The sequence below is a fragment of the Psittacula echo genome (assembly GCF_963264785.1).
Source record: "Psittacula echo genome assembly, chromosome: 7".
Classification (NCBI taxonomy): Eukaryota; Metazoa; Chordata; class Aves; order Psittaciformes; family Psittacidae; genus Psittacula; species Psittacula echo.
Genome location: NC_137740.1, coordinates 28,275,357 through 28,300,463, shown reverse-complemented (window position 1 = coordinate 28,300,463; position 25,107 = coordinate 28,275,357). Strand labels below are relative to the sequence as shown.

The window sequence follows — 25,107 nt, the reverse complement described above, 5'->3', positions numbered from 1 at the left end:
GCTTGCGCTGGAGGCGAAGCGGGTTGGTAAGGGCAGGATGAGTTAAAAAACCAGCCTGGGGTCCCCATCATCCCCATCCCTCCTCCCTGCTGCAGGAGGAAGGTTCTCCCACCCCCTGGGGCTGGTCCCCACCGCAGCACCCACCGCCGGACCAACATCAAGAGCAAGGTAGGTACAAGTGAGAGACCCCATCTGACCTACAACCGACCCTCTGTTACCGTGCTAACGGTCAGGGAACCATACTGAGACTGTCAGCAGCTGGCAGAGGTGGGGCAAACCCCAGCCGGGCATGGGCTCACAGCATTCGAGCAGTCAGAGAGTTGTTTGTAGCCCATCACCCGTCGCCCAGATGGTATCAGCCACCTCGTCTGTCCTGCAGTAGTGTGGGCACCCCGGCACTTACCTGGCAACACCCAGAAACCCCACAGCACGCAGCTCCAGAGTGGCCACTGGCCCCAGCAACCCGTCATGCTTTCTCGACGACAGGGACAGGACTGCAGCTCTCTCTGTCCCAGCAGAGCAACGCAAGGAGGTGGCTCCACCAGTGAGCACTCCCTCAGGTGGGGGGACAGGACGCCACGTACCCTGCCTTCGGCACTGACTTACCCTGCCTGGAGCACTGATGGTTTGTGTCCTCACTGCCTGCCACAGCTATGTCCATGTCCTGGGGACCCACTGATGTTGGGGAACACCCACTGTGCCATGGGAAATTCCAAGGTCCTTGATCCCATGGTTGACACCCCAAGATTGAGGTCTCCAGAACCCGGAAAGCACCCCATGGGTTGCCAAGTCACCTGGGCCAAGGACCCTGGGATGGCAAGTGGTGACAGGGGTCCCCAGCACCTCTGGGCGGGGGGTGGGTCAGCCCTGGGCTCTTCATCCTCTCATCAACCCTCCTGCTTATTGCTGGGTCCCTGCCACGCTTGGCCGCGGCTGATAACCCCCGGCAGGAGTTGGTTTGCAGCCAAGGAGGAAGAAGGAAGGAGCAGCCTCCTGCTGCACCCTCGGGGTCTTGCGTGTGAGCCCTGCCCTGGTCCCCTCCTGGTGCTGCCAGCACCGCTGCCCAGGGACCTGCGTGCAAGGGTTATCAGTGCCATCACGGCAAACAGCCACGTAAGCCTGGCCAGGAGGGCCTGATCCCACATGGGCAGGAGGGCTGGGCCTTGTCCTGGGTTGCAGGTCACCTCTCACCAGGGACACAGGCAATCTCACAGTGCAAAGGGAACCAGTGGGGCCACTTCAGCAAACACAGGTTTGCTTCTTCACAGAGCCTAGCCTAGATCAGCTTGGGGATCATTTAAAGATGAGAAGTAAGTTGGTGAAGCTGTTGTGCCTTCCTCTCTTGACAGCCATCCTCCCCCAGCTGCCACGCCATGGTAGCTGCACCTTAGATGGGGAAACTGAGGCCCAGAGGGTCCAAAGCACCTATGCATGACAGCTTCCATGGCAGCACCAGCAAACCTCCCCATTCCCATGCTTAGGGAGGACCAGGGTGCACATAGCATATAGGTGGTGGAGCCAGACACCACTGCCACAGGGAAGGACACACAAGCATTTTGAGACAGCCCTTCCTGCCAGGCGATTCACCATGCATGGTGGGGTCACTCCTCTGAAGCCATGAGCTCTGGAGCAGAAGGCATCCTGTGGACCAGGCACTGCCAAAGCCCAGGGACTGTTTGGTTTTGGGCACTGAGGTCCACCATGCTCCACATTGGTTTCTCCTCCACCTTCAGAGACCCTTCCTGCTGCTGCCACCTCAGGGAAGCCAGCTGAGGGGCTCTGACGCTGACTGGGGGGCCTGGGACACCACAGGCGCCATTCCCCCCTCCTCCAACACCCGGCTCCAGCTGCGCGGTGGCATCTGGTTGCACAACGCCCCTCGCGTGGGCCGGGGTGCAAGGCAGGTCCCGGCACTCCCTGCCTGGGCATGAGTCAGGCGTCACCAGGATCCAAATCCCTGGGGCACCGGGAAAGGGGGGCCCTGCTGCAGGACATCACTGGGGGCAATACTGCCCGCTCACGGTGGGAGAAACCTACCCAGCCTTCCAGCTTTGCACCTGGGACAGCATGTGACTAACTCCAGCACCCCAGATGGGGAGACCTGTGCACCCTGGAACAGCCTGGGAGCCATCACCGGTGTGTTTTACACGTCACACAGCTCCCTAGAGATCCCCAGCACCTGCTGGGCATCACAGCACATGTCCATCCCCTCCCTGGCACTCTGCGCCTGAGTTCCATCCCTGTGGCAGGTCTCATGGGTCACAGCCACAGCTGCCTGCACAGGGAGGAACCAACACCCATGGAGACATGGCCTGTCCCTGTGCATTGTCAGGGATGAACCTGGGAGATGGCCACAGGCATCCTCCTCCTCTCCATAGAATAGTTTTTTATATATACATAATATATATATATTAAAATTACATTTCTCTTTACAAAAACAATTCAACAAGGGGCATGGGGATGGAGCTCATCACTGAAGCCAAGGCGCAGGCACCCTGACAAGTCACGAGTGCTGAACAGGCTCCCTTTCGGCATGTCCCCATGCCCCAAGTGGGGGCTCAGTCCAGAGTCCAGCAGCAGGTTGTGTAGGTGAGGGTGGGCACCAGGGGATGGCCCCACGGTGAGAAGCCTGCTCCGGATCCAACACAGCTTGCCCCATCCCCACTGTCACCGCCTGTAAGGAGAGAACATAAGCTCAGGAGGGGTGATGGTGCCACCCGGCCAAGAGCAGCATGGCGTGGACACCCCCCACCCCAAAAAACCATCCGTGCCCCTACTTCTGGCGGGTGGTGCTGTAGGGATCAAGGAGGTGGGAGCTGGCCTGGGCCAGGTTCCAGTCGAACATCTCCAGCACCCGATGGCACTCAACGCGGGACTTCAGCCCGAGGCAGAAAAGCTGCTCCACCTGCAAGCGGACAGGGCATGGCAAGGGAGGTGACAGGGGTGCCAACACTCCCACAGGAGCCGGGGTGGGTGGACAGGGGTGTGTGGTACCTTCAGGTACTGGATGGCCCGCTGGACGCTCCAGCCATGGTTCTGCAGGGCTGCCTGGCACTCCTCGGTGGTCACACCGTGCACTGTGTCCTGCACCTAAGGAGAGGTTGTAGTCAGTGTCTGTCACCTGACCTGAGCAGTGACGAGGCAGTGGCTGGAGCAGGACACCAGGGCTGCTCTCCACCCTGGCTCTGTACCTGCAGAGCACCGTCAGCTTGGAGCTGGGACCATCCTCATCCCGGGGATCTTCAGCCTCTCCTGGGCTTGGGTGCAGACCTCTGGCCACCACGGACCAGCCAAGAGAGCCCAAAGGGACCACAGTGTCAGCCACCTTCCTCCCCGCTCCCTGCGGCCATGGATGGGGCTAATTTGGGTTAAAAGGGCCTGTGATCCCCATTTTGGAGTTGCAGCGACACTTATGTCCCACAGCACATCTGGGGACCACTTGCAGCCAACCCCCCAGGGTTGAACTTGGGGAAACCAGGGTGGGGATGGCTCTTGCTCCAGTGAGCCCACGGCCACTGTGTCCCCTCTTGCTCACGGATGCCACTTACCAGCCGGATCTTGTCAGCAGGGCGGCAGCCATCCGGCCCATCGTAGATGATCTTCTGGAGGCTGCAGGAGGCTTTCATCAGGCACTTGGGCCCAGGGTTGCTGTTGTTGGAGGAGAAGTTGGCTTTGCAGTCTGTTGGCGGCTGCTGCACCATGGGACGAACGGTGGCTGTGGTGACCAGGCGGGACGCCTGCACCTCCTCGGGGCTTTTGGCCTCCTTGAAAAACTTCTCATACTTGTCCAGATAGGCAGGGCGCTCAGGCAACAGGTAGTAGTGGGTGCTGCTGACCTTCTGCCCATCCTTCACGATGGGCAGGATGCAGGGTCCCTTGGAACAGTCCTTGCCCTGTGCCTGGATGACCTTGGGGGTGGCGTACTTGGGGTCCAGGGCAAAGCTCTGCGTGGTGGGCATGGGCTTCCCTGGCGAGGTGGAGAGGCAAGAGCAGAGGGCGGCACGTTGCTGGGGGGACCCCACCTGCAGGGCCATGGGGCTGGGTGTCCGGGACGTGGGCTGCGACAGTGGGTCCCGGGGTGGGATCTGGGGCGGCCGGTCCTCCTCACCCCCCGACGCTGGGGAGAGCTCCCCGGACCAGCGCCCGGGCTCGTTACGGCGTACGGGCCGGGGCGGGATAGGGATACGGGGTGGGATTTGAGGCTTGTCGTCTGTGGGGGCAGCTGGTCCCAGGGGGACATTAAGCCTCTTCATGCACTCCTGCTGCAGCTCCTCAAAGAGCTCTGTGGTCTGCGTTATGCTGGGCTGCTTCATCTCCTTGGGGGGCAGGAAGAGGTTGTCCTCCAGCGCTGGTCCCCGCTCGCCCTCGTCCACAAAGCCATAGTTGGTCTTGCCCCGCCGGCTTGGAGGGCTGGTGATGGAGCAGACCTCGAAGTCGTCCTCATCCTGTGCCACGTCATCATAGGCAGGCGGTGGGGGCAAGGGGCGGGCATCCCAGTCCACCACTGGCGTAGGGTGGAGGGGCCGGGGTAGAGCCCGCGTGGGGCTCTGTGGTGGGGTCTTGTCCAGCAAGGAGAAGGCCTCCATGGCCAGCTTGGCCAGCGACGGGGCTGTCAGCTCCCCCAGTGGCGAGGGGCTACCTTGGGGCACCTCCTCCCCAAAATCGATGAGGGTCACCTCGCCGCCTGCCGGCCCCTCACTGGTCAGCCGGCTGGGCTGCCGCTCGCCCACCTTGGTGCCTGGAACCCGTGCTGACGGCTTGACTGGTCGCAGACCCTTGCCTGGGCCTGGCTTCTTCAGGCAGAGCTTCCGGAGACCCCCTGGCAGACCTTCCTCCTCCTCACTGACTGGGTCGTAGCAGGGCTCTAGGAGGTAGACATAGAGGGATGGTGAGGTTCCTGGCACCCATCCCGAGGGTGCAAGGAGGGGCACTTGCATCCCTAACCCCCAAACTGCCTGACAGCTTCAGCCACCTTTCCTCTCCACCTTGGATGTAGTGATGCACCAGGGCAGGCAGAAGGGTGCTGGGGGCCTGAGGGGTACCCTGCCCTTCCTCACCCTGCAGACCCCAGCATCTGGCTCCTTATCTCTGTCCCCACGACAGATGCCATCGCCCATGTTGGTACCCGGGAGGCAGAGATCGGAAAAGGAGCTAAGAGAGAAGAGAAGGAAGGCACAAGGGGGGAGAGAAGCACCCAAAAAAGCCCAACTTACTGGTGAGCAGGACAGTAGGCTGAGGCGGACGCGGAGGCGGCTGCCCTGCAGGAGAAGAGAGAGCCCGAGAGGAGGCGAGGCGTGGGGTGAGTGCGCGAAGCAAGCGGCAGTCAGGGTGCTCGTTAGCAGGGTGCATGCTTCATCATGTCCTGCATCACCGCTGGGGTGCAGGGAGGATGCCGGTGGGAAGCCCCACCAAGGGAAAACTGCAGGATTAGGGGATCTGTGGCACCCGCACAGCGTGCGAGCTCCCTCCACGTGGCAGCTCCACCGAGATCCCCCGTACTGGGGAGCTTGGCCGCGGGAGGCTGGGAGTGGACGAGGGACCTGGACGAAGGGCAGCGGGGCAGAGTCCAGCCGGGCAGAGCCACAGGCCACCCACGCTGCTGGCGGTGGCATTTGGCCAGGTGACAACACGCCCTGTCACCCCAGCTCCCCCTGGGTCTGTAAATAGCAAGTGGCAGCAGAGACAGAAAGGAGAGGGTCCACAGCCCATCACCCTGGCAGCAGGGCACAAGGACTTTGCGCAGCTGACGAGGAGGGTGAAGGAGAAAAGCGACTCACTTTTAGCCCTGCCAGGAAGCTGTGTGGGTCTGGCAGCACTCGGGTCCACACCTAAAATGTCAGGAGGGTCCATGGGATTTCCCAGGTACAGCCTGTGGGGAGAAAGGAGAGTGCCTGGAGGTCAGCAGGGGCCTCGAGGGACTCCTTGCACCCTGAGCTTGTGCCCTGTCCCTTGGTACACCCCACCTCCACCATGCACCATGCCCCAGTGAGTACCATCCCAGTGAGCGTTGGGGCACCACACCCCAGAGGCTTTTAGTGCTACAGCACAGAGCCTGGTGCCATCCCACCACCACGTGTATGATGTGCTGTAACGCAGGGGATTGCAAGCAGGGTGCCGTGCCCAGTGTACTTGTACGGGGTGTGGTACCCGGGACACACCGTAGCACCAGGGTGTCCCGGCACGACGCTGCGCGCAGGGCAGGGCGCCCCGGTACGGCACAGCACGGCACGCTGGTGGGGTGCCGGGAGGCGCGGGCGAGCCGTCGCAAGCTGGGCGCGGCGGGGCAGGAGCCGGTGGGAGCCGGTGCAGCCCCAAGGCCTGGGTGTGTGCCCAGCCCGGTGCGTTCTCGGCAGCGCGGCAGCACGTACCCAGCGCCGTGCCCACGCAGCGGGAGCCTGCCGGGGCACGAGCAGGGCTGTGCGCACGGCGCCCCGGTCCAGCCCCCCGAGGTTCAGCCCACCGGGTGGCCTGGGGGAGTCAGGCTGGGGCAGAGGGCACCGGCAGAACTGTCCCGGGGGTGGGAAGCTGAGCAGCAGTGGGGATCACAATCCCAGGGGATGTCCTTAGCCAGGCACAGGAGCTGGCTCTACCCAGCTGTACCTTTCCAGGCTTTGAAATCCTATCCTGCCCCCCACACACAGCCCTCCCACATCCCCCCAACCCAGTGCTGGCAAAGACCCCCCATGCCCTCTGCCCTGAGCCAAGCAACCCTGCCCACCATCCCCCAGCACCACACTAAGCGTGCCAGTCCCACGTGGCAAAGAGGCACAGGCACTCGACCCCCTCATCAGAACAACCTGGGTCTGTCCTGATGGAACAGGCAGTGGAAAAAGCATTTTGGTGGATTTCTTTCATGGTGTGCTGTTTTAACTCATGCTGTTAAAAGCAGGGGGTCAGGCTACACCCCCATCACAGCTTCCCTCCATGCAGGCACAGAAAGGCGCAGGTTTAGCAGCCCTGGGACATCCCAAAAGCATTGTGGTAACATGGCCACATCCAGGGTGGTGCTTACTGATGTCCCTCCAGCCCGGGACAGCATGAGGGGCTGCAGGGCTAGGAGAAGATGCTCCCTCCCCGCCCCAGACAGCCCCCCCACAAGCACAGCCGCCCTCCCTGCCCTTGACCCCATTAGTAAGAAGAGAGAGAGTTAGTCCAGCCACAAGAACCCTTCCCGGAGCCACCATCCTCAGAATAGCAGGGGAGCGGAAGAGATGCTTCACTGGCAAGGGGGACACAGGATGGCCAAACCATGGCTCACTCCATGCCCAGCGGGCAGCAGGAAAAGCAAAGAGCAGGCAGGGGATGCAGAGAAGACAAAAGATTTTCTTACTCATCAATTTTATCGGGAAACCCCCAGCAGTGCTGGGGGTTGGTGTCTCCATGGCCCGTGTGGATGAAGCTGTTTTTAAGTGGCTGGCTGATGTCGTGCGCCGACAACCCTGCCACCGAGGTCACCGTGTTTCGGGGAAACTGGCCCACTTTTAGGGTCCGCTTATTCTGACCCCGCCACCAGTAATTCTCGGCCCTAAAGAATAAAAAGGACCTCGTTACCAACAAGGGTATGAGAGGTGGACACACGCCTGCCCCGGTGACGGGGGAGGAGGCGAGGTGACTCGTCCAAGTCCATGCAAGCAAGCAGTGGCACAGCCGGGAAGGGAGCCCAGGTGCTCAGGATCCCAACCCTGTGCTGACAGTGCCCTCTGCCTCCCACCCTGTGGGCCCCTGCACCCGGTGGTGCTGGGGATGCAGGGGGTAGGGAACAAAGCTCCCTGCTTGTGCCCACAGAGATGTGCCCCTTCCTCCTCCCAGCTGCCCCAAATTATGCAGGAGCCTTGGGGTGATGCCTGCACGGACCTCCTGACCCCTGGTCCTTCTGTGCCCTACGCAGCCAAGGATGGTGCAAGGAACATGGCTGGGGTCCGATGATGAACCTTCAAATATTAATTGGGAGGTCTTCCTCGCTCCCTTCCTATGTTATCAGTGAGCCTTATGCAGGCTGGTGTGGGCAAGGGAAGATGGGCAGGCAGGCAGTGGTCAATGCCACCTTGGGGTTCTGGTCCCCAGTGTGCCCTAGAAGCTGCCTGCTCCAAGGGAAGAAGAGGGGGATCACCTAGCCCGCGTGGGAAGTGGGACAGGAGAAGGACAGGTAGGGGGCAGGAAAGGGTACCCCAGGCACTGTGCCAGATGAATGTGGGGGGACTCCGACCCTAGCCCGCCCCCCGCCTGCCGGGTCCCCCGCTCCCCGCGGGTAGGGCGTGCTCCGGGCAGGGGGCGGTGGCGGTGCCAGCCTGGCGAGGCTGGCACTGCCCCACAGTTTCCTGGAGTCACCTGTGAGTCACCCCCAGCCACCAGCTCAGCCCTTTTCCTGTTTACCTTCCCCGCTCCCCGCCAGCCACCCGCCATACTCACCGCCGGGACCCCTCGGCGTGGCCGCGGCAGAGCCCAACCGGTACCGGGCACCATCCCTCACCCGCACCGGGACGGGCAGGAGCCGTCTTCCCCTCCCCGGAGGTCCTCTCCACCCGCCCTCCCCGCGCCGCGACACCACCGCATCCCACCGGAGGGATGCTGCCGCTGAGCCGGCCCTTCTGCTCTCCACCTCTCCCAGCATCGTCCCACTGGATCCGGGCGCGGACCCCCGGCACGATCCCGCTGCGGCTTTTCCCTGGCTTCCCTCCGAGAGCCCTCTCCCGCGACCGCCTGGGTCCCCGGGGGGCTTTCAGGTAGGTCCCTGCCCCTGCCCACACACACGTACGCACGCCCAGCGCCCGCCGAACGACAGGCAGGGGCTTGAAAAGGGGTGGGGGGTGTTTACGGTGCCCCGGGCGGCCTCGGCGGGGCCGGATGCGGCCCCCGGGAGGAGCCCCCAACCCCCTCCGCCAGCCCTCCCCTCCCTGCCCGGGCATCCGCGCCCCAGCGCAGTGGGGGGCAGGCGCCCCGGAGGGGAAACTGAGGCACGGTGATGGGGATCCGGTCCGGGAGCAGCAGCACACCCCGGCTGCAGAGCTCACCGCGGCTGCTCGGACCCAGCACCCCAAAACGTGCCCACCGCGGGCCACCGAGCACCGGCGTCCCCCAGGGAAACTGAGGCAGGGGAGGCTGCGCTCACGGCCCTCCCCGACTCATTGCAGCGCAACCACGTCCCCCCGTCCCGCTCCTACCAACCTCTCGCTCCCCTCGCCGCTCCCCGTGGTTCACCTGGGGCCGACGGCGGGGCTGGGGGCGCGGGAGCAGGATCCCCAGCCCGTGATGCGGAGCCGGGGACGATGTAGGCTCACTGGCGCGGCCGCGCCGCCCTCCGCCCCTCCTTCCCTCCTTCCCTCCCTCCCTCCCTTCTTCCCTTCTTCCCTCCCTCCGCCGACGCCGCGTCCCTCCCCTCCCCTCCCTGCAATTAAACCGCCAGACCCTGAGCAAGAGTCATCCCTGGCGGCGGCGGCCGGAGAGAAAGCCGGTCCCTGAAGACACACAAATCCGGCCTGATTCACCTCCGGGCCGTGACTAACGGCGGGGAGCTGGCCCCGGGAAGGGGGAGCAGGAAGGGGAGGAGGACAGAGCCTTTCTCCTCACCCCCTGGGGCTGGAGGCGGGAGCAGCCTCCCATGTGCCAGCGGGGCAAAGGGACATGGAGCTCTTCCCAGGGGTCTCCACTGTCTGCACGCTGGAGTGGGACAGCCACACACTAGGATGGGAATGCAGGGACCAAAGGTCCCTCCAATCCGCAGGTCACCGAGGCAGTGGAAGGGGATGGCTGTGCCCTGGCGTGGCTAGCAGCGACCAAGGAGCAGAGCTGACAGCGCAGGGCGTGACAGGTCATGCCACCGTGGTACTGAGCTCCCCAGCATCTCTCCTGGCCCCGCGGCAGGTCCCCACCGCTATCAGTGGGGAGCAGCTCTGGGGCACCCGGTTTCCAGGGACAAGGCCAGGGCAAACCCAGAGGCAGAGTGAGTGAGTCAGAGGGTGGATGGTGCGGGCAGTGCAGGTAGAGCTGTGCTGCCCATAGGCATTGCTGCCTCCTAACACTGCAATGGCCTCACATCGCTGTGCTGCCTGGGGCACTGCACACTTCTCAGGGCACTGGGGCAGCTCACCTGTGGGCTACACAATCGGGTGTGCTGGGGGGGGCAGAGCTCATCCTCCCCATCCCTGCTCCACAGCTCTGCCAGCGCCCCCAGTCTTCCCATTTCCCCTGTGCCCACGCAAACTGGCAGCCCTGAAGCTGGCAGCTGGTCCATGCTCCTCTAGTGCAATACCTGGCACTGCTCCCATGCAGTATATGTGCCCTCCCACCCTGAGCAGTACCTGCCCTCGATGACTGTGATGATGTCGTTCATCTGGATGTGCAGCTTGTCGGGCTCCTCGAAGTCCTGCAGTGCTCTCATGTCAGTGGGCTGGGCCTGGGGGAAAAGAGAATGAAAACAAGGGGATGCAGACCCCCACCATCCATCCCTGCCCTGTTTTGAGATTAGCTGCAGCCCCACGTAGAGGAAGGCACGGGAGCCTCAAAAGTGAGCAAGAGACAGCATCACCACTCCCAGCCCCTACTCAGCTGTAACACCCCTCGGCTGGACAAGAGCCAGGTGGTACCCAGGAACCCCCTGCTGTGACCACATCACTGCCCCTCACCTCCCAGCCTGCAGGGCTGCCTGGGCTGAATCCCCCAATGTCACCTCCTGCCTGGGCGATACCCTGAACTCTGCCTACACTTAAGCAGAGCAGAGGGGAAGGGGGTGCTGGAGCCCCTGTCCCCCCTCCCTGCACACCCACCTCCACCAAGAAGTCCCGCAGGGCCACGAAGGTGGGTCGGTCCTCAGGCTTGTGTGCCCAGCACTGCAGCATGACATTGTAGATGTCCTGGGGACAGTCCTCAGGCCGCGGCAGCCGCTCACCCTCTTTGTCTATCTTGTGCAGGATCTGCAGAGCAGTGAGTACTGTCAAGGGTTCCCAGGTCCCCCTAAACCACTGCCAGGGTGAGGCAGGGGGTCAGGTCCCAGCTGTGCACTCACCTGGCTGCCGTTGAGGCCGATCCAAGGCTCCTGCCCGTAGGTGAACATCTCCCAGAGAGTCACCCCAAACATCCAGGTGTCGCTGGCATGGGAGAAGGTGCGTGTCTTCAGGCTCTCAGGAGCACACCTGTGTGGGGAAGGATGTGAGCATCAGAAGGCAATGGGTGCTGCATCCCCAGGTCCCCCCCTCCCCAGGGCTCACCAGGCGAAGGGGACCTTGCGATGCTCCTGCATCACGTAGTGGTCATCATTTTTGGGCAGGGCCCGCATCAGTCCAAAGTCCCCAATCTTGACCAGCTCGTTGGAAGCCAGCAGGATGTTGCGGGCAGCCAGGTCACGGTGGATGAAGCGCTTGGACTCCAGGTAAGCCATGCCCTTGGCCACTTGGATGGCATACTGGCAGAGGGTGGAGATGAGGAAATGGCCCTGGTTCTTCCGCAGGCGATCCAGTAGGGAGCCCAGTGGGGCCAGCTCTGTCACCTGGGCCATGGGGTAGGAACAGCAGGTTGGTCAGGCCAGAGGCACCCTTGCTGGGCTGGTTTCCAGCCTTTTTGTGCCCCACTGGAGATGCCTGTGGAGCACTGGGGTATGGATCCAACCTGGCTTTGCTCACCCCACCACACAGAACCCTCAAAGGGCACCACGGAGGTCAGCCCCATCCTCCCACACTCACCATCTTCATGGGGTGGGAGAGCACCACACCATAGAGACGGATAAGGTTCCTGTGGTCCAGAGAGTGCATGGCATTCACCTCCCGGATAAAGTCATCCAGTGCCTCTGGCTGGCTCAGTACATCCGTCTTGAGACACTTCACTGCCACATCCAGCTACGGCCAAAGCAGGGATGAGCCCCAAAGCATCTTCCCCCCCAGGTGGTGCCGCTGCCCGGCTCACCCCACCATGAACAGCCCCTCACCGTCTTGCCGGCAGGCGTGCACCACTCGCCACGACGCACGACGCCGAAGGAGCCGTCGCCCAACTTCTCAAAGATGGAGAGGTCCCGCTCCCGTACGAGGCAGGTAAGGGAGTGCTGGCCCCCGGCTTCGGGGGGGGGTGGTGTGGGGGGCTTGCGGAAAGTGCTCTGGGGCTGGGGAGGCAGCTCTGACTCGGGGCGCTTCCCGCTGAACACCTGCAGGACATGGAGGTAGGTGAGATGCAGCTGCAGAGATGCCCCAAGCTATTGTGTTTGTGAGTGCTAGGATGACACCCTGTCTGGCCTGTACACTCTGGAACCTAATGATAACCCCTAACTCATGATTACCCAGGGTAGGCTGGCGCAGCAGCAGGCTCTGCTCTCCTAGCTGAGCTGCGACTTGTGTGGATTCGTAGAATCATAGAAAGGTTTGAGTTGGAAAGGACCTCAAGATCATTTAGTTCCAACTCCCTGCCATGTGCAGGGACACCACACACTAAGCCATGTCACCTAAGATTCTGTCCAACCTGGCCTTGAACACTGCCAGGGATGGAGCATTCACAACTTCCCTGGGCAACCCATTCCAGTGCCTCACCAACCTCACAATAAAGGGCTTCTTAAGTCTAACCTGAATTTTCCCTGTTTATGTTTAAACCCATTGCACCTTGTCCTGCCACTAAAGTCCCTGAGGAAGAGTCCCTCTCCGGTATCCTTGCAGACCCCCCTTCAGATACTGGAAGGCTGCTATGAGGTCTTCATGCAGCCTTTTCTCCAGGCTGAACAGCCTCAGCTTTCCCAGCCTCTCACAGCAGCCCCACAGCAGCACTCCAGCAGCCTCGGCAAACCAGGCTGGCAGTTGGAGGGCCCTGGGCATTCCTTGGCCAGGCTGCGACTACACGATGTGCCTGGGCATAAGGCCAAGAGAAACCTCCAGCTTGGGCCGAGTGTGGTGACACATCCCTGCAGCAACATGGGCCTTGCAACATGTGCTGCTGCCACCGCCAGCCCAGAGGGAACGTGGACAGGCTGTCCCGCCATCTCCCCCAGCTGGGACTGATGATGTGCCAGCACCAGTGATGTGCCCCATGGGATAGGGTCCATCCCAGCCTCAGAAGCTAGGGCCCGTGTGGGGTTAGCAGCGGCTGGGCCCAGCATGTGGCTGGGGTGGGAGGTGGCATTTCTGTGCCCAGTGCGAGGCTGAGTAGCCTTCTATTAAAAGCTATCCTGTCTCCATCCCATCCCAAATGAGTCACACAGGGAAGAGGCCACAAACCAGAGCCCAGCTGGCAATTACCCTGCTCTTTTGGGGGTGCAAGGTGCCAGGCTGGCAGCAGCATCAGCCTTGGACACAGTGGCATCAGGGGCATACACGAGCAATGTGGGGTCCCCTGCCCTGGCACAGCCCCAGCCTGGTGGGCATGGGGCCAGGCAGCACTGGTGCCCATAGAGCTGCCTGGGGCGAGATGCAGAGGTTCTGTGGCTCATTAGCTGCAAATTAGTTTCCTGGCAAAGAGGCAAATAATGCAAGAGGAATGAATTTCCCAAGTGCTGGGGCGGTAGGGACATCCATCACCAGGAATTAACCCAGAAGCCTGCACAGGATGGGAGCACACTGCAGGCAGCTCATGCCTCACAGGGTTTTCTGCCCCCCTCCCTGCCAGCCTCCCTGCCAGGCACTGGTGACATGGGGAAGAGCCAGGCACTGTGGAAGAGCATGTGGAGAGGTCCGGCTCCTCCTGCATGCCTGTTTCCCTGCCACACCTGCCCCTCTCCCATCCCTACCTTGCTCATCCAGGATTTCCGCTTGCACATGGCTTTCCTCCGCTTCACTGCCTCCCACAGCCGCCGCTGGCCTGCAGGACACAGTGGCTGTCACCAACCCAGCATGGGATGGGGGTCCCTCCAGCCCATAGACTGCATGTTCCTCTGGGATCCCCAGAAGATGCTGTGCAGCCAGCCAGAGATATGGGGGGAGGTTTGGGGGGGCGTACGCACCGGGGCGCCCCATGCCGATCTTCTCCAGATCCTCATTTTTGACGTACTCGAAGTGGGAGAGGCGGGTGACATTGAGCTCGTCCCGGATGCGAAGGAAGTACTGCTGCAGCTGCAGCTCAGTGAGCAGCTCCAGCAGCCAGTCCGTGCCCTCCTCCGCCTGCATGCTACAGCTCAGCCTCTGCAGGGACACCGAACATGTGGGGTTAGGGGGAGAACCCTGTTCCACTCCCCTCTGCCCTGCCCTCACACTGGGGACGTCACCCAGAGAGGCTGAGAGCCAGGGCTGGGGTGCTGCCTGGGCAGGGTGTGAGGGATGCTAGCAGGACTCATCTCCTGAGCCTGCCTCCAGCTCCCCTGAGAAGCTGGGAAAGGTACTCCATCAAGCAGGATGGGACCCTCATACTGCCCCAGGGTGCCCACAGAAACACCAGCCCACCCTTCTACTCCAGCACAAGCTGTCCCCAGGCAGCAGTGCCAGGGACACAGGAGAGGGCAGAGCCTCCTGGACGGATGTGCCTGGCACCGGCCCCCAGCTGAGGGACACCCCATGCCTGCCAGACTCCCTTTGCCCAGCTGGAGGGGCTGACTGGGGAGGGGGCAGCCACCTCGGCACTGCCACTTGGCCCCCTGCCATCCCCACACACGCAGCTGGGCTGCGGCACAGACCCACAGCAGGTCTCCTCTGCCACGAGTGGTGGCACCTTGCCTGGCAGCCACAGGGACGGGACACACAGGGACATCACAGCTTTCGGGTGGTCCTGGTGCCTGGGCTGAGGCACAAGGCAATCCAGCGCTGCTGGTGTCAGCTCCACAGCTGGGCCGGGGAATGGGGCCAGGTCTCACCCACGGTTCCCCACATCTCCCACAACATGTCCCCCTCCGCTCCCTATCCCTGCCCGCTTTCCCAGCTTTCCTCCTCTTTCATTGCCGCCTTCCTGGGAAGAGGCATGTCTTTGCCCCTCACTGATGTGAGCTGGGCGGGAGGTGGGATCCTCATCCCGGTCCCACAGCAGCACAGCCCACTCCATCCTCTCCTCTTCCCCGGGTCCTCGCTGTCTTCATCCCCTGCAGTCGACTCTCTCGGTGCGTCACCACAATTACAGCCCTCGGCATTGGGCTAAAAATACGGCGGGTGCGGCAAGCAGCTGGGCACGGGGGCACACGGGGGCACACGGGGGGCATGCGGGGCGAAAGCAGCCGTTGGCCTTTGGTGTGCGCCCGCGGGTGGCCAGGGACGGCTGGTCCCTTGCCCACAGGCAATGGGGACAGGGCTGGGTGACAGCCAGTATAGGGTCTGCCGGGGCGAGGGTCGGCACTTACTCGGTAGAGGCGGAAGCGGGTGAGGAAAGGGAAGGATCGGCGCAAAGCCTGGAAGCGTCGCATCCTGCCTGGCTGCCCGTCACCGGCTCCTGGCACCACCGATGTCCCTTCCCCGGCGCCGGCGTCCCGCGGCAGAGCCCGCTCAGCGCAGCAGGGGCACCCGCAGCCCTGCCATTCTGGCTGCAGGCATGCCTCTCGGGCTCGGCCGCCCCGTATATGCCCCCGGAGCAGGCAGGGGTCCTCGGGGCGTCCGTCAGCCGGACGCGGGCTGTGGCTCTCCCTCTTCTTCCGTCCGGCTCTCGATCCTCCTGGCCGGCCCTCCCCTTCCCCAACGCAACAGGGCCGGGGCGGGGGGTGGCGGCAGGCAGCGCTGGGGTCACCCCCTGGCTGGAGCCACTTCCTGGGACCCCTGTCCGGCCGCGGGGCTCGGTCCCGGCCGGCTGCCCAAGCAGCGCTCCGGGGAGGGGTTATTTTCAGCCGGGACTGGGACGCGCGCCCAGGGGGCCGGGCTCCCATCAATGTCCCGCTTTCTCCGTTGTTCAGCAGCGGGCACCCGCGCCGGCAGCTGGGAGCCTGGACCCCCGCTCCCATTTCCATGGAAACTCGTCCCGGCCTTGGGAAACGCTCCCAGGCCTCAGTTTCCCCCCTCAGGAAGCAGGGAAGGAGGGAGGGAGAGGAGACATCCGGCTCCCCACTCCCCAGCCGAGGCCACAGGCAGGATGCCAGGGCGATGGGCACTGCGGGGGGAGCTTCTGGCTCGGCAAACGCACCCGCTGCCCAGCTACTAGTCCCCGCGGGCTCTGCTGTGGGGTGCCGTCAGCACCCTGGGGCTCACTCCCCTTCCCTGGCAGAGCTGGCACCCAACCCCAGCACTGCTGTCCGGGGCGGGCTCCCCGGAGAGAACATCTGGCCGCACCCGCAGCCACGGCGTGAGAGAGGACAGACCCACAGCAACCTCTTGCCGCAGCCCCGGCCTGTCTGATCCCCCGCCACTGTGGCCATGGCTGCGACGGGGGGGGGAGGGGGGGGGCAGCTGGGAGAGGGTTAAGCGCATCCCCAGGTGCGGACGAGCCTCTGCTGCGGCTTCCACCACCGCCGGAATCCCAGCTGGCACAGGCGCCCGACACAAGAAGCCCATTGACCAGGGACACCCAGGCACGGTGCACTCGGCACCAACCTCTGCCACGCGCCAGCTGCCCCCTCCCTGGCTCTGGGGACTCTGTGATGCAGGGGGTTCCCGGCTCTGAATAGGGCATCACCTCCATCAGCCGGAGATGGCACCCACTGGGATCGGCACTCACTGAGACTGGCACCCACAGGGGCCAGTGCGCTTGCCTCCTGCACCCCCAAACCTCAGGTGAGGCTGCCCATTTCAGAGCCCACACTGGGAGTACTGGTCTCCAGAAGGGAGTCGGGGGAGGAGAGAGAAGGACACCCAGCCTTGCCCACTGTGCTGGGTAGGCTCCGTGCCTCAGTTTCCCCATCCACCACAGACTCACGGACACAGAACCTGATGCCACAGCCTTAATGCTGAGACAGGCAAGCAAAGTCCATCCAGCAAACCCCTAGGGGGGTTCATAGATGCCCATCTCACTCCCATGACCTGGCAGGCGGCAAAGCCCCCTGGCAGTGGTGCTACCTGGCCCTCCATGCCCTGCACACACACCATGCTGCGCACACCCACCTCTGCAGCCTCAAGGGTGCACCCTGCATGCACCCAGGCGCACGCATGAGTGGTGATGACCATCACGCACACCCTGGGACCACACACGCACGACCCCCGGCACCTGCACAACCGCAGCCCCCCCCAGCGCATCACCCCCGCAGACCCCCCAGCCATGGCCCTGCCCGGCCGCACGTGCGCCAACACCCCGGCGCCTCACAGCCGGCGGCAGCACACCCGCCCCCGCCTGACGCACACCTGGAGCCGCCTGCGCCCCTGTGCACCCATGGGTGCCTGCCCCAGTGTGGCACACTCCTTGCCTCTGCGCTTGCCCGGCATCATGCTCAGCAGCACATGGGTGGCCAAAGCACCTCGAAATGCTCTTACCCACCGTGACACCCCAACACCTGCCCTACACCCGAAGGCAGCTTCACCTATGCGTGCTCCCTAGCCGCCCCCTTCCAGACACAGCCCAACACCCCCCTCCATGAGGATGGCAGCCTGTGATGGACACCGTTCCCCTCCATTTCCTCCTACTGTGCCACCATTCCTCCACACCTCAGTTTCCCCAGCAAGAAGCAGCAGGCAGCCCTGCTCCCGTGTGTCAGGATGGGAGCACAGCCAGGAAGGGGGATGCCATGCCCACACCACCCCAGATGCTGCGGAGTACCACGACTGCTGGAGAGGGGAGATGCCATGCAGGAACCCCCCATGCCCCGTGCCAGATGCTGTCCTGTGCCCCACAGCAGGACCCTGCCCTCATGGGGGACACCCAGCCTGCCCGGGTGCCCCCCGCCGCTCCCCCCACACTGACCCGCCGGCACGGCATGCCCAGGGTGATGTCCTGCCGCGGGGACCGTGCGGGGCGCCTGCTGCCTGGCCGCAGGGCCTGCTGCCCAGTGCTGTCCGAGAGGCTGTGGGGCAGGGAGCCGAGCATCTCCTCCTCCTCCTCGGCGCTGCTCAGGCGCTGGTAGTCGCATCTCTCGCCCATGACTGGGGCGGCTGCGGTGGTTGCGGCGCGTCGGCGAGCGGGGGGCTCTGCGGAGACACCCGCGCCTGGCTGGGGGTGGCGAGGGCTGGAGCCGGGCTCGGGATCACATGGCAGAAAGTTGCTGCAGTTCCGGAAAACAGCGAGAGGGTGAAGGTGACCGCGAATGTGATGGAGGGGAAGGAGGGTGGATGGAGGGATGCAGAGATGGGGGAAAAGAGAAGCGGGGACAGCCCGCCAAGCTCCCGTCCTCACCCCGATCCCAACCTGGCAACGGGATCTTCCTCCCGTCTCGGCAGCCCCACTGTCCGCCTGCTGTCCCCACTCCAGCACCCGAGCAGAAAGGTGGTGGCATCGATGCCATCCCCAGTGCCGCGCTCACAGCCACCTTCTCCCCCCACCCGGACACGGTGCAGCCCGCCAGCGGGGATGCGGTGCAGGCAGGCGGGAGGAGGAGGATGAGGATGAGCAGGGATCATCGTTCGGCAGGCGGGGATCGGCGGCAAGCTGGGTGGGTGAGAAGGCACCCCGCTGGGCACCTGCAGAGGGGTTGTGGGGGCTCTGGAACTGGCAGCATCCCCAGCATCCCTCCCACTTCCCTGCGCCGGCAGAGGGGGATGGGATGTGCTGGGAAGATGGCTGCTCCACAGCGACCGGCAGCATTGGCGCAAGCACGGCAGTGCCGGGAGAGCAGCCAGGCCCCGCGGGCGCTGCGAGGATGGGCTCCGGAGGGCATGCGGGGAGGATTGCTCCCAGGATCAATCCTCTCTCCCCACCCTATCGCAGCGCGCTGGGGGTCTCCCAGACCTGTGCCAAGCGCTGCACCAGGCACAGCCCCCAGCAGGGGCAGGTGGCACTGGGTGGCCACCCCCGTCCATGGGGTACCCCCAACCTGCACATCGGGGCCGGCTCACAGGCCAGCACTGTCTGGCCACAGCCACTGTATGAGGCCCCTTGGGCCAGAGCTGAAGCAGAGGGAAGCCCCTTCAGCCCCTACCCTGTCCCCCAGGACCCACCTGTCCTCTGGGGCATGGCACAGCCCTAGGGAGAAATCTGCTTCTTATGTCAGAGCCACGGGAGCATGATGCCCACCCCACGACCCCCCACATCCCCCAAGACCCGGTGTCGCCAGAGGAGTGGGAGCAAGCATCCATCATGCCCTCCCCAGGGGAAACACCCTCAGTGCCGGGGGGGGCACCTGCCCCGGGAGGGGGACACCCCGCGGCGGCTCCTCCTGCCCCGCCATACCAAGGAGGTGAGCTCAGCCGTGCAGCCGAGGCGGGCCGGGCCCGCGGCGTGGGAGCAGTGAGCCACCCCCATGCACGGCCGCCGGCGTCACCGCGCTGGCACGCCATGGCCGTGACTGACGCACGTGCCGTGACACCTTCCCTCTGGCCCCAGCTGCCCCAAAACCCTCGCCAGCCTGCCCAACCACAGCGATGCTGCAGGGCACCAAGCCACGAGGGGACAACCCCCGTCTTCACAGCCTCCACAGTGGATGTGGTTCACCCCTCCATGCCTTGGGTCCTCCGGGCTTGCCCAGGCTCAGCTGAAACCCAAACGAGAGGTCCCCTGTAAGAGGATGGATGGCATCACCCCATGCCACCCCTGACCCACCAGCCTGTAATTCCCACCCCGGAGGGGCCCCAGCACAAGGACAACTTCCCAATGGGGTGTGCTGTCCCTGCCCCACAGGGAACTGACCACAGGAGGTCCCTCCCCTTGCAGACACTGGACCTTCCCAGCACTCTGGAATACCACGTTTGGCCCCACATCCCTTCCTGCAACCCTGGACACTGGGGCCACAGCATCCCCGTGCCCACCACCCCTCACAGAGGACTCCGGGAAGCGGCGGGTCCCCATGCAAGCTCCCAGAGGGAGACGGCCTCCTCCACTCACCTCTGGCACATCACCCCGCTTGCTGCCACCACAGTCTGCCACCTTCCTGGCAGCTCCGTCACCTGGAAGTGATCTCACCGGCTGTGGCGGCAGCAAGGCGGCCGCGGCAGCAACCCAGGTCTGGCTCAGCCCTGGCGGGGCCCCGGGGGCGGCCCCAAATTGTGGTGACACACTCCCCGGCCCGGTGGCCCGGCACAGGCATGCGGGCACGCACATACCCACGCATACAAACGCACCCTGCTCCCACCAAAACCAGGGCTGCCAGACACATCCTGCCCACCCCAGGGTGCTGCTGCCACCCAGCTCCCCCGGTTCTGTCCCCACCCCACGTCCCCCCTGTGGGATCCCCTACCTGTGGGTGCTTTGGCTCCCTCGGTGCTGGTACCCGATGCTGCTTGCTCAGGCAAGCAGGAGTTCCTGGGGGGCCAGCACGGAGGGCTGGTGACCCCTGTGGTGGTGCTGGCCGTGGAGGCCGGGGTGCCTGGTTCCCCCTCACTGCCATCTCTGGGCTCCCAGAGCTCAGCCCCATTGCCTGATCCTAACCACTGGCACAGCGCATCCCCCACTCTGAGCCCCTGCCTGCAGCAGTGCCTGCCTGGGGAGAAGAGACGCAGCCGGGTGGGGAGCCCCCCCAACCCGACAGAGCCCAGCGCAATTCCAATTCCCTTCATAAGCCTCTTTCCTCCACTAAATCCCTCCTGCAGGTCGAGGCAGGGCGAGTTGAGCCCATCTTGCACCTCCCATCTCCTCACTGCAGGCAGGAATCACTGACCCTGTAGCTGATGCCCACCCCAGCCTCAAGACCCTCCAACCAAGACAGAAACACAGCACGGTGTTTTGGGGGACAAGCAGGCAAAGCAACACCCCCGGCACAGCACACTGCTCACAGTCAGCTTCGTGCCCACAGGCAATGCAGGGAGGGGGAGAGGGCAGCAGGCTTGGCATCACTGAGCCTTGGCATCACCGTCCCCAAAGGACACTGCCATGGTGGGGATGCTGCCACCCTGCCCTGTGCAACGCTGGTTTGTGCCCGCCGCACTCATCTCACCTGGGCTGCAGCGGTGGCACTGTGGGGGTCCCTCGGCAGCACCAGCCCCAGTGTTGCAGTGAGCCAGGCAGTGTGCGAGGGGACACGGTGTCAGGGCTCAGCCGTGGGGCTGGCAGGGCTGTCGTGACGCTGGCCGTAGGGTCCCCCTGGGGCACAGCAGGAGGGAGATGTCAGGATGGGTCCTCCCCCAGCCTGGCACACCCATATGCCCACCCCAGACCCTCCCTGGATGGTAAAAGGTGGGAACATCTCCCTCAATCCAGAGCCACTGCCTGCCCAGGCAGCTGAAAGAGCCTTTGTGGAGCTGCTCCCCCTCTACCCCAGGGTCATGGGTGGTCTTTGCCCCTGGTCCTGCCATGGAAAGGGGGGGACCAGGACAGTCCCTGAGCCCAGGGTGAAACCTCTGCCCCAGGGGTGCTGCCAGCAGTACCCCCATCTCCATGCCGCTGCGTGACCTGCCCTTGGGGCAGGCTGTAGCTGGCATAAAATGAAATTGCCAGGTCTTAGGCCAGATGGGCATAAAGCCACATCCACCACACAGCATCTCCCCTCCATGATGGGTGCTGGGAGCAGGGGAGGTGGGAGCCCCAGAGCTGGGGGGACAAAGGCTAAATCCCATCACTTCCCCAGCACCAGAGCAGAGCACTGTCTTGGCAAGATCATTCAGCATCTGCTGGTCATTATCACTAATTGATGTCAGCCTAATTAGCCAGGCTGCAGTGTGAGCAGTGCCCCCTCCCCGCCTTGGGGCTGCTCAACAGAGAGCTGGAGCAAGACTTTCTCCTTAAAGCCTTCCTGTTCCAGCAGGGGATGCATGCGGGGCAGAGCTCCCTCCTGCCCCCAAAAACCCACATGAGTGGGCAATGTCCCCCGGGATCCTTTGCTCCAGCCGGCTACCATCCCTCGTGGGCATGACTGAAGTGAGAACCCCAGTGCTTCAGTGGCAGGATGGGGCCTCTTGGGGGGAAACTGAGGCATGGATCGAGGCCTGGTTTGCAAGGTGGGACAGGGCTTTGCTACAAGCCTGCACCAGTTTCTGGTCCTGTGGCAGCTGCTCCTCTGCCCGTGAAGGACCCCCATGCCCCGGGTGTACGCTGAGTCAAGGCCAGGACAGCAGGGTGGTAGTTGCCGGAGGAGGAGGAAGAGCAGGAGAAGGAAGGCATCCCCAGCCCCCCAGCCATACCCACATAGCCCACACCCTGCACTAACGAATTCTGGGCTAAAGAGGCCCGGGTAGCTCCAGGGGCTGGTAGGAGGTTGGACAGCCTGCACAGGCCCCAGCCGGGTCTCAGCCCGGCGGGACCAAGGGTGCAGAGCCTACTTTGGCCCCGCTCCCTACAGGGAGCATCAGACTGCAGCACCCCGGGCCCATCCTGGACCCTCTCCCTTAAAGAAGGGCCTGTTAGAGAGCAGACCAGAGATCCCCCCCCTCCCAGGCAGGTCGTGGTTTTAGCAAAGCCCAGCATTGACAAACTTTGTTCAAGGGCTCTGCCCTGAGTCAGGTCAGCAAAAGGCTGAGAAATGGAGGGGATGCACGACACCCAGAGCATGCAGCAACTGATGAGGGAGACCCACTGTATGGGGTGGTGAGCTGACACCAGCACTGGGGCACCCCAGAATGATGCACCGAGGCGGCTCCAGGGAGGTGAGCGCGTGGGGAAGCACCAGCGCCGGGCTCTGCCCCAGCCTGCCCTGCCCAGACAGCCCAGCCCTGCCCAGTCTCTGGCCCATGACAGCAGCGCTGCGGCAAAGACACTGTCCCTGCCTTGGCTCCTCCGGTCACCTGCAAACCCCATCCCCGGATACTTGCAGCAGAGTGGGCAAGGGGTCTGGCAGTGCCGGGAGAGCAGAGCGGGGCTCTCCTGACGAGGTGGGACCCTCGCTGGGCTGTCGGCACCACCTTTCCAGGTTTAACTTAAAGGCTTTATTAAAAAAAGCAAAACCAACAAAGAACAAAAGCACCCAAAAGGTCCCGAATGTGTAGAGAAAAACCCGCTACAGTGTGGCTGGACACAGACACGGTGTTGCCCACCAAGCCAGTGGGTAGAGGCTCCCTGCACCTCATCGCTGCTTCGGGTTCCAGCAGCAGCACAACACCCCAAGGCGCAGGGCCGGCCCGGGAGGACAAGGATCCTCTGTTCAGCGCTGGAGCTCCCACGAGCCCGGCGAAGAGGAAGAGCAGAGCAAAGCCGCCTTTTCTCCAGGAAAAAAAAACCTTCCCCCAGCTTCCGCTGCGGTTTGGGAGGGTTCAAGAGCACCGGGCACCCACTCCAGACCCACTGCCTGCTCCGTCCTGGCAGGCAGCAGCAGGAGGGTCGGGCATACTGCCACCTGGGCACGACAGCAGCACCGGCAGCCCGCAGCACCGCGGGGCACGGTGCCAGCCGTGCCCGGTGAGGCACATCACGGCCGGGCAGTGCCGCAGTGCTACACACCGACACCTCCCACCCCTTGCAAGGGGTCGCGCCTCGCTCTTACCTCCGTGCTCACCGCCACTGCCACCGCATCCTGCGCCGGGTCCACAGCGTCACCGCAGGCAGAGGACCGGCACAGCCGCTCTCCGCGCAGCCCGCATGCCAGGCGGGATGCGTCTGCCCGCCTGTCGGGCCGTGGTACGCAGATCGACGCCGGCGGCAGCCCGGTCTCCGGGGGGACCCCCCGCGGGGCGGCCAGCAGCGGGTGCCGGGTCCGGCCTCACACCCGGGCGGCCCGCCTGCGGCTCGGGCGGTGTGCGGGGTTCCTTGTGCCGGGGATGCCGCCGGGGTGCTCCTGCTCTCCCGAGTATAACTCGCCCTCCTCCTGCACCCCGCCCCTGGCCTCCCCTTCCTCCTGCCGGCCCCGCCGCACCCACCAGCGGGCACGGCCCGGGGGACTCACCTCCCGCCGCCCCCCGCCCCGCTCCTGTTGCGCCCGCCGGCTTAGGCCCTGCTCCTGCCCGACTTTGGGGCCGTGCTCCTGCACGCCCCTCACAGCGCACCGCGCTCTCCGCGGCGGCTGCGCCCCGGGGCTGCCCCCCTCTTCCCCCGCCGCCGCTTCCTCCGCGTCCCGCACCCGCCGCCGCGCCCGGGCTGTCCCCCGCTCCCGGGGCCGCCGCGGCTCCGCGCCCGGCTTGGGGCTGCCGCCGGCGGCGGTAACTAGCGCGGGCCGCTCGCCCCACTCCTGCAAGCCCGTCCGCTCCCCCAGCGGCACCCAGTGCCACCGGCCCTGGCCCCCGCCGCGTCCCGGCCCCCCGCCGCCCGCGGCCACCAGCTCCTGGCCGCGGGGCAGCGCCCCCAGCCCCGCCTCCTGCACGCCCTGGGAGAAGCCCCCCTCCTCCTGCACCCCCGGGGCCACTCCGCCGCCCTCCGGTACCCCCGGGCTCAGCCCCCCGCCCTCCGGCACCCCGCTCGCGCCCTGACCCCGGATGGTGCACGAGGCCCCAGCCCCGGCCCCGCTCACCGGGGGGGCCCCCCCCGGGGCCGCCCCCTGCCGCGCCCCCCCCGCGCCGCGCTGCTGGAGTCCCGGCGCCGCCGCCGCTCCTCCCTACCCCGCCGCTGCCGCTGCCGCCGCCACCGCCCCCTCCTGCCGCCGCCGGCGAGAGCTGCCGGGGCGGTGCGCGCCCGGCCGGCCCTGCTCTTAAAGGCGCCGCGTCGCCGCTTTACGTAACAGCGGGGAGGGGATGGCGGCGGGGTGGGGAGGGACGGACGGACCGAGCGAGCGGGGACGGGCGGGCACGCAGACAGGGGGAAGAGTGGGGCGCGGGGGGCAGACTCACCAGGAACAGCACCAAACCCAGGACCGCTCCGGTACAGGGACTGGAGGTGTGAGATGGGGCGCAGGGCACGGGTAGCCCGGCACTGCCACGGAGCAGTCCTGATTCCTGCTCCCAGGCGGCTGCAGCCCTGTCCCCCGCTGCCCCGGCGGGGCTGGCCCCGCCCGGCGGCTGCAGAGGCCCCGCCACTGCAGGGAGAGAACCCTGCCAGGTTTGGGCAAGGAGATGCAGGAGACAGCGTGTTCCCAAGAAGTAAATCATCCCTGCTTGGAAGAGGAGGGACAGCCCGTAAGGAACAAGCAGCCTCCCCCTCCAAAACGGTGCATTTTCACGGGATGCAGTGTTTCTTAAGGAGGAGAGACTAGCACCAGGGAAGGAAAGCTAAGCATATTTAAAATGCAAAGCCCCGAACCAGCACGGTCTCCCACGAGAAGGTTCTTAGTCTGGGGAAGCAGCTCCAGCCCTGCCAGAGCTCTCCGGGGCAATATGAGCAACCACATGCCAGGGGAAAGTCTGACATTGCATACTT

The 25,107-nt window shown here is 64.6% G+C and overlaps 1 protein-coding gene across 3 annotated transcripts; it reads right to left on the bottom strand.

Moving 5' to 3' along the window:
• Positions 1-2,390: 2,390 nt before the first annotated feature.
• Positions 2,391-23,439, bottom strand: TNK2 (tyrosine kinase non receptor 2). 3 transcript variants are annotated; one of them, XM_080622447.1, is made up of 15 exons: positions 23,306-23,439; positions 13,910-14,087; positions 13,697-13,767; positions 11,918-12,130; positions 11,676-11,828; positions 11,205-11,482; positions 11,003-11,129; positions 10,764-10,910; positions 10,299-10,393; positions 7,331-7,525; positions 5,778-5,869; positions 3,549-4,864; positions 2,995-3,090; positions 2,778-2,905; positions 2,536-2,674 (listed from the first exon to the last, which is right to left on the bottom strand). In XM_080622447.1, exons 2-15 carry the CDS (start codon positions 14,070-14,072, stop codon positions 2,668-2,670), a joined length of 3,081 nt encoding a protein of 1,026 aa, XP_080478573.1. In that variant the 5' UTR covers positions 14,073-14,087; positions 23,306-23,439; the 3' UTR covers positions 2,536-2,667. The 3 variants fall into 3 exon arrangements, with proteins under 3 accessions (XP_080478571.1, XP_080478572.1, XP_080478573.1); XM_080622445.1 differs by lacking the exon at positions 2,778-2,905 and having other exon boundaries at positions 2,391-2,674; XM_080622446.1 differs by lacking the exons at positions 2,778-2,905; positions 23,306-23,439 and adding an exon at positions 20,828-20,967 and having other exon boundaries at positions 2,391-2,674.
• Positions 23,440-25,107: the final 1,668 nt, after the last annotated feature.

Coding starts and splice junctions, on each gene's coding strand:
- TNK2 (XM_080622445.1), bottom strand. CDS start 14,072: ATGCAGGCGGAGGAGGGCACGGACTGGCTGCTGGAGCTGCTCACTGAG. Junction 12,131..13,696: donor GGAAATCCTGGATGAGCAAG/GTAGGGATGGGA, acceptor CATGTCCTGCAG/GTGTTCAGCGGGAAGCGCCC. Junction 11,829..11,917: donor GCACGCCTGCCGGCAAGACG/GTGAGGGGCTGT, acceptor CTTTGGCCGTAG/CTGGATGTGGCAGTGAAGTG.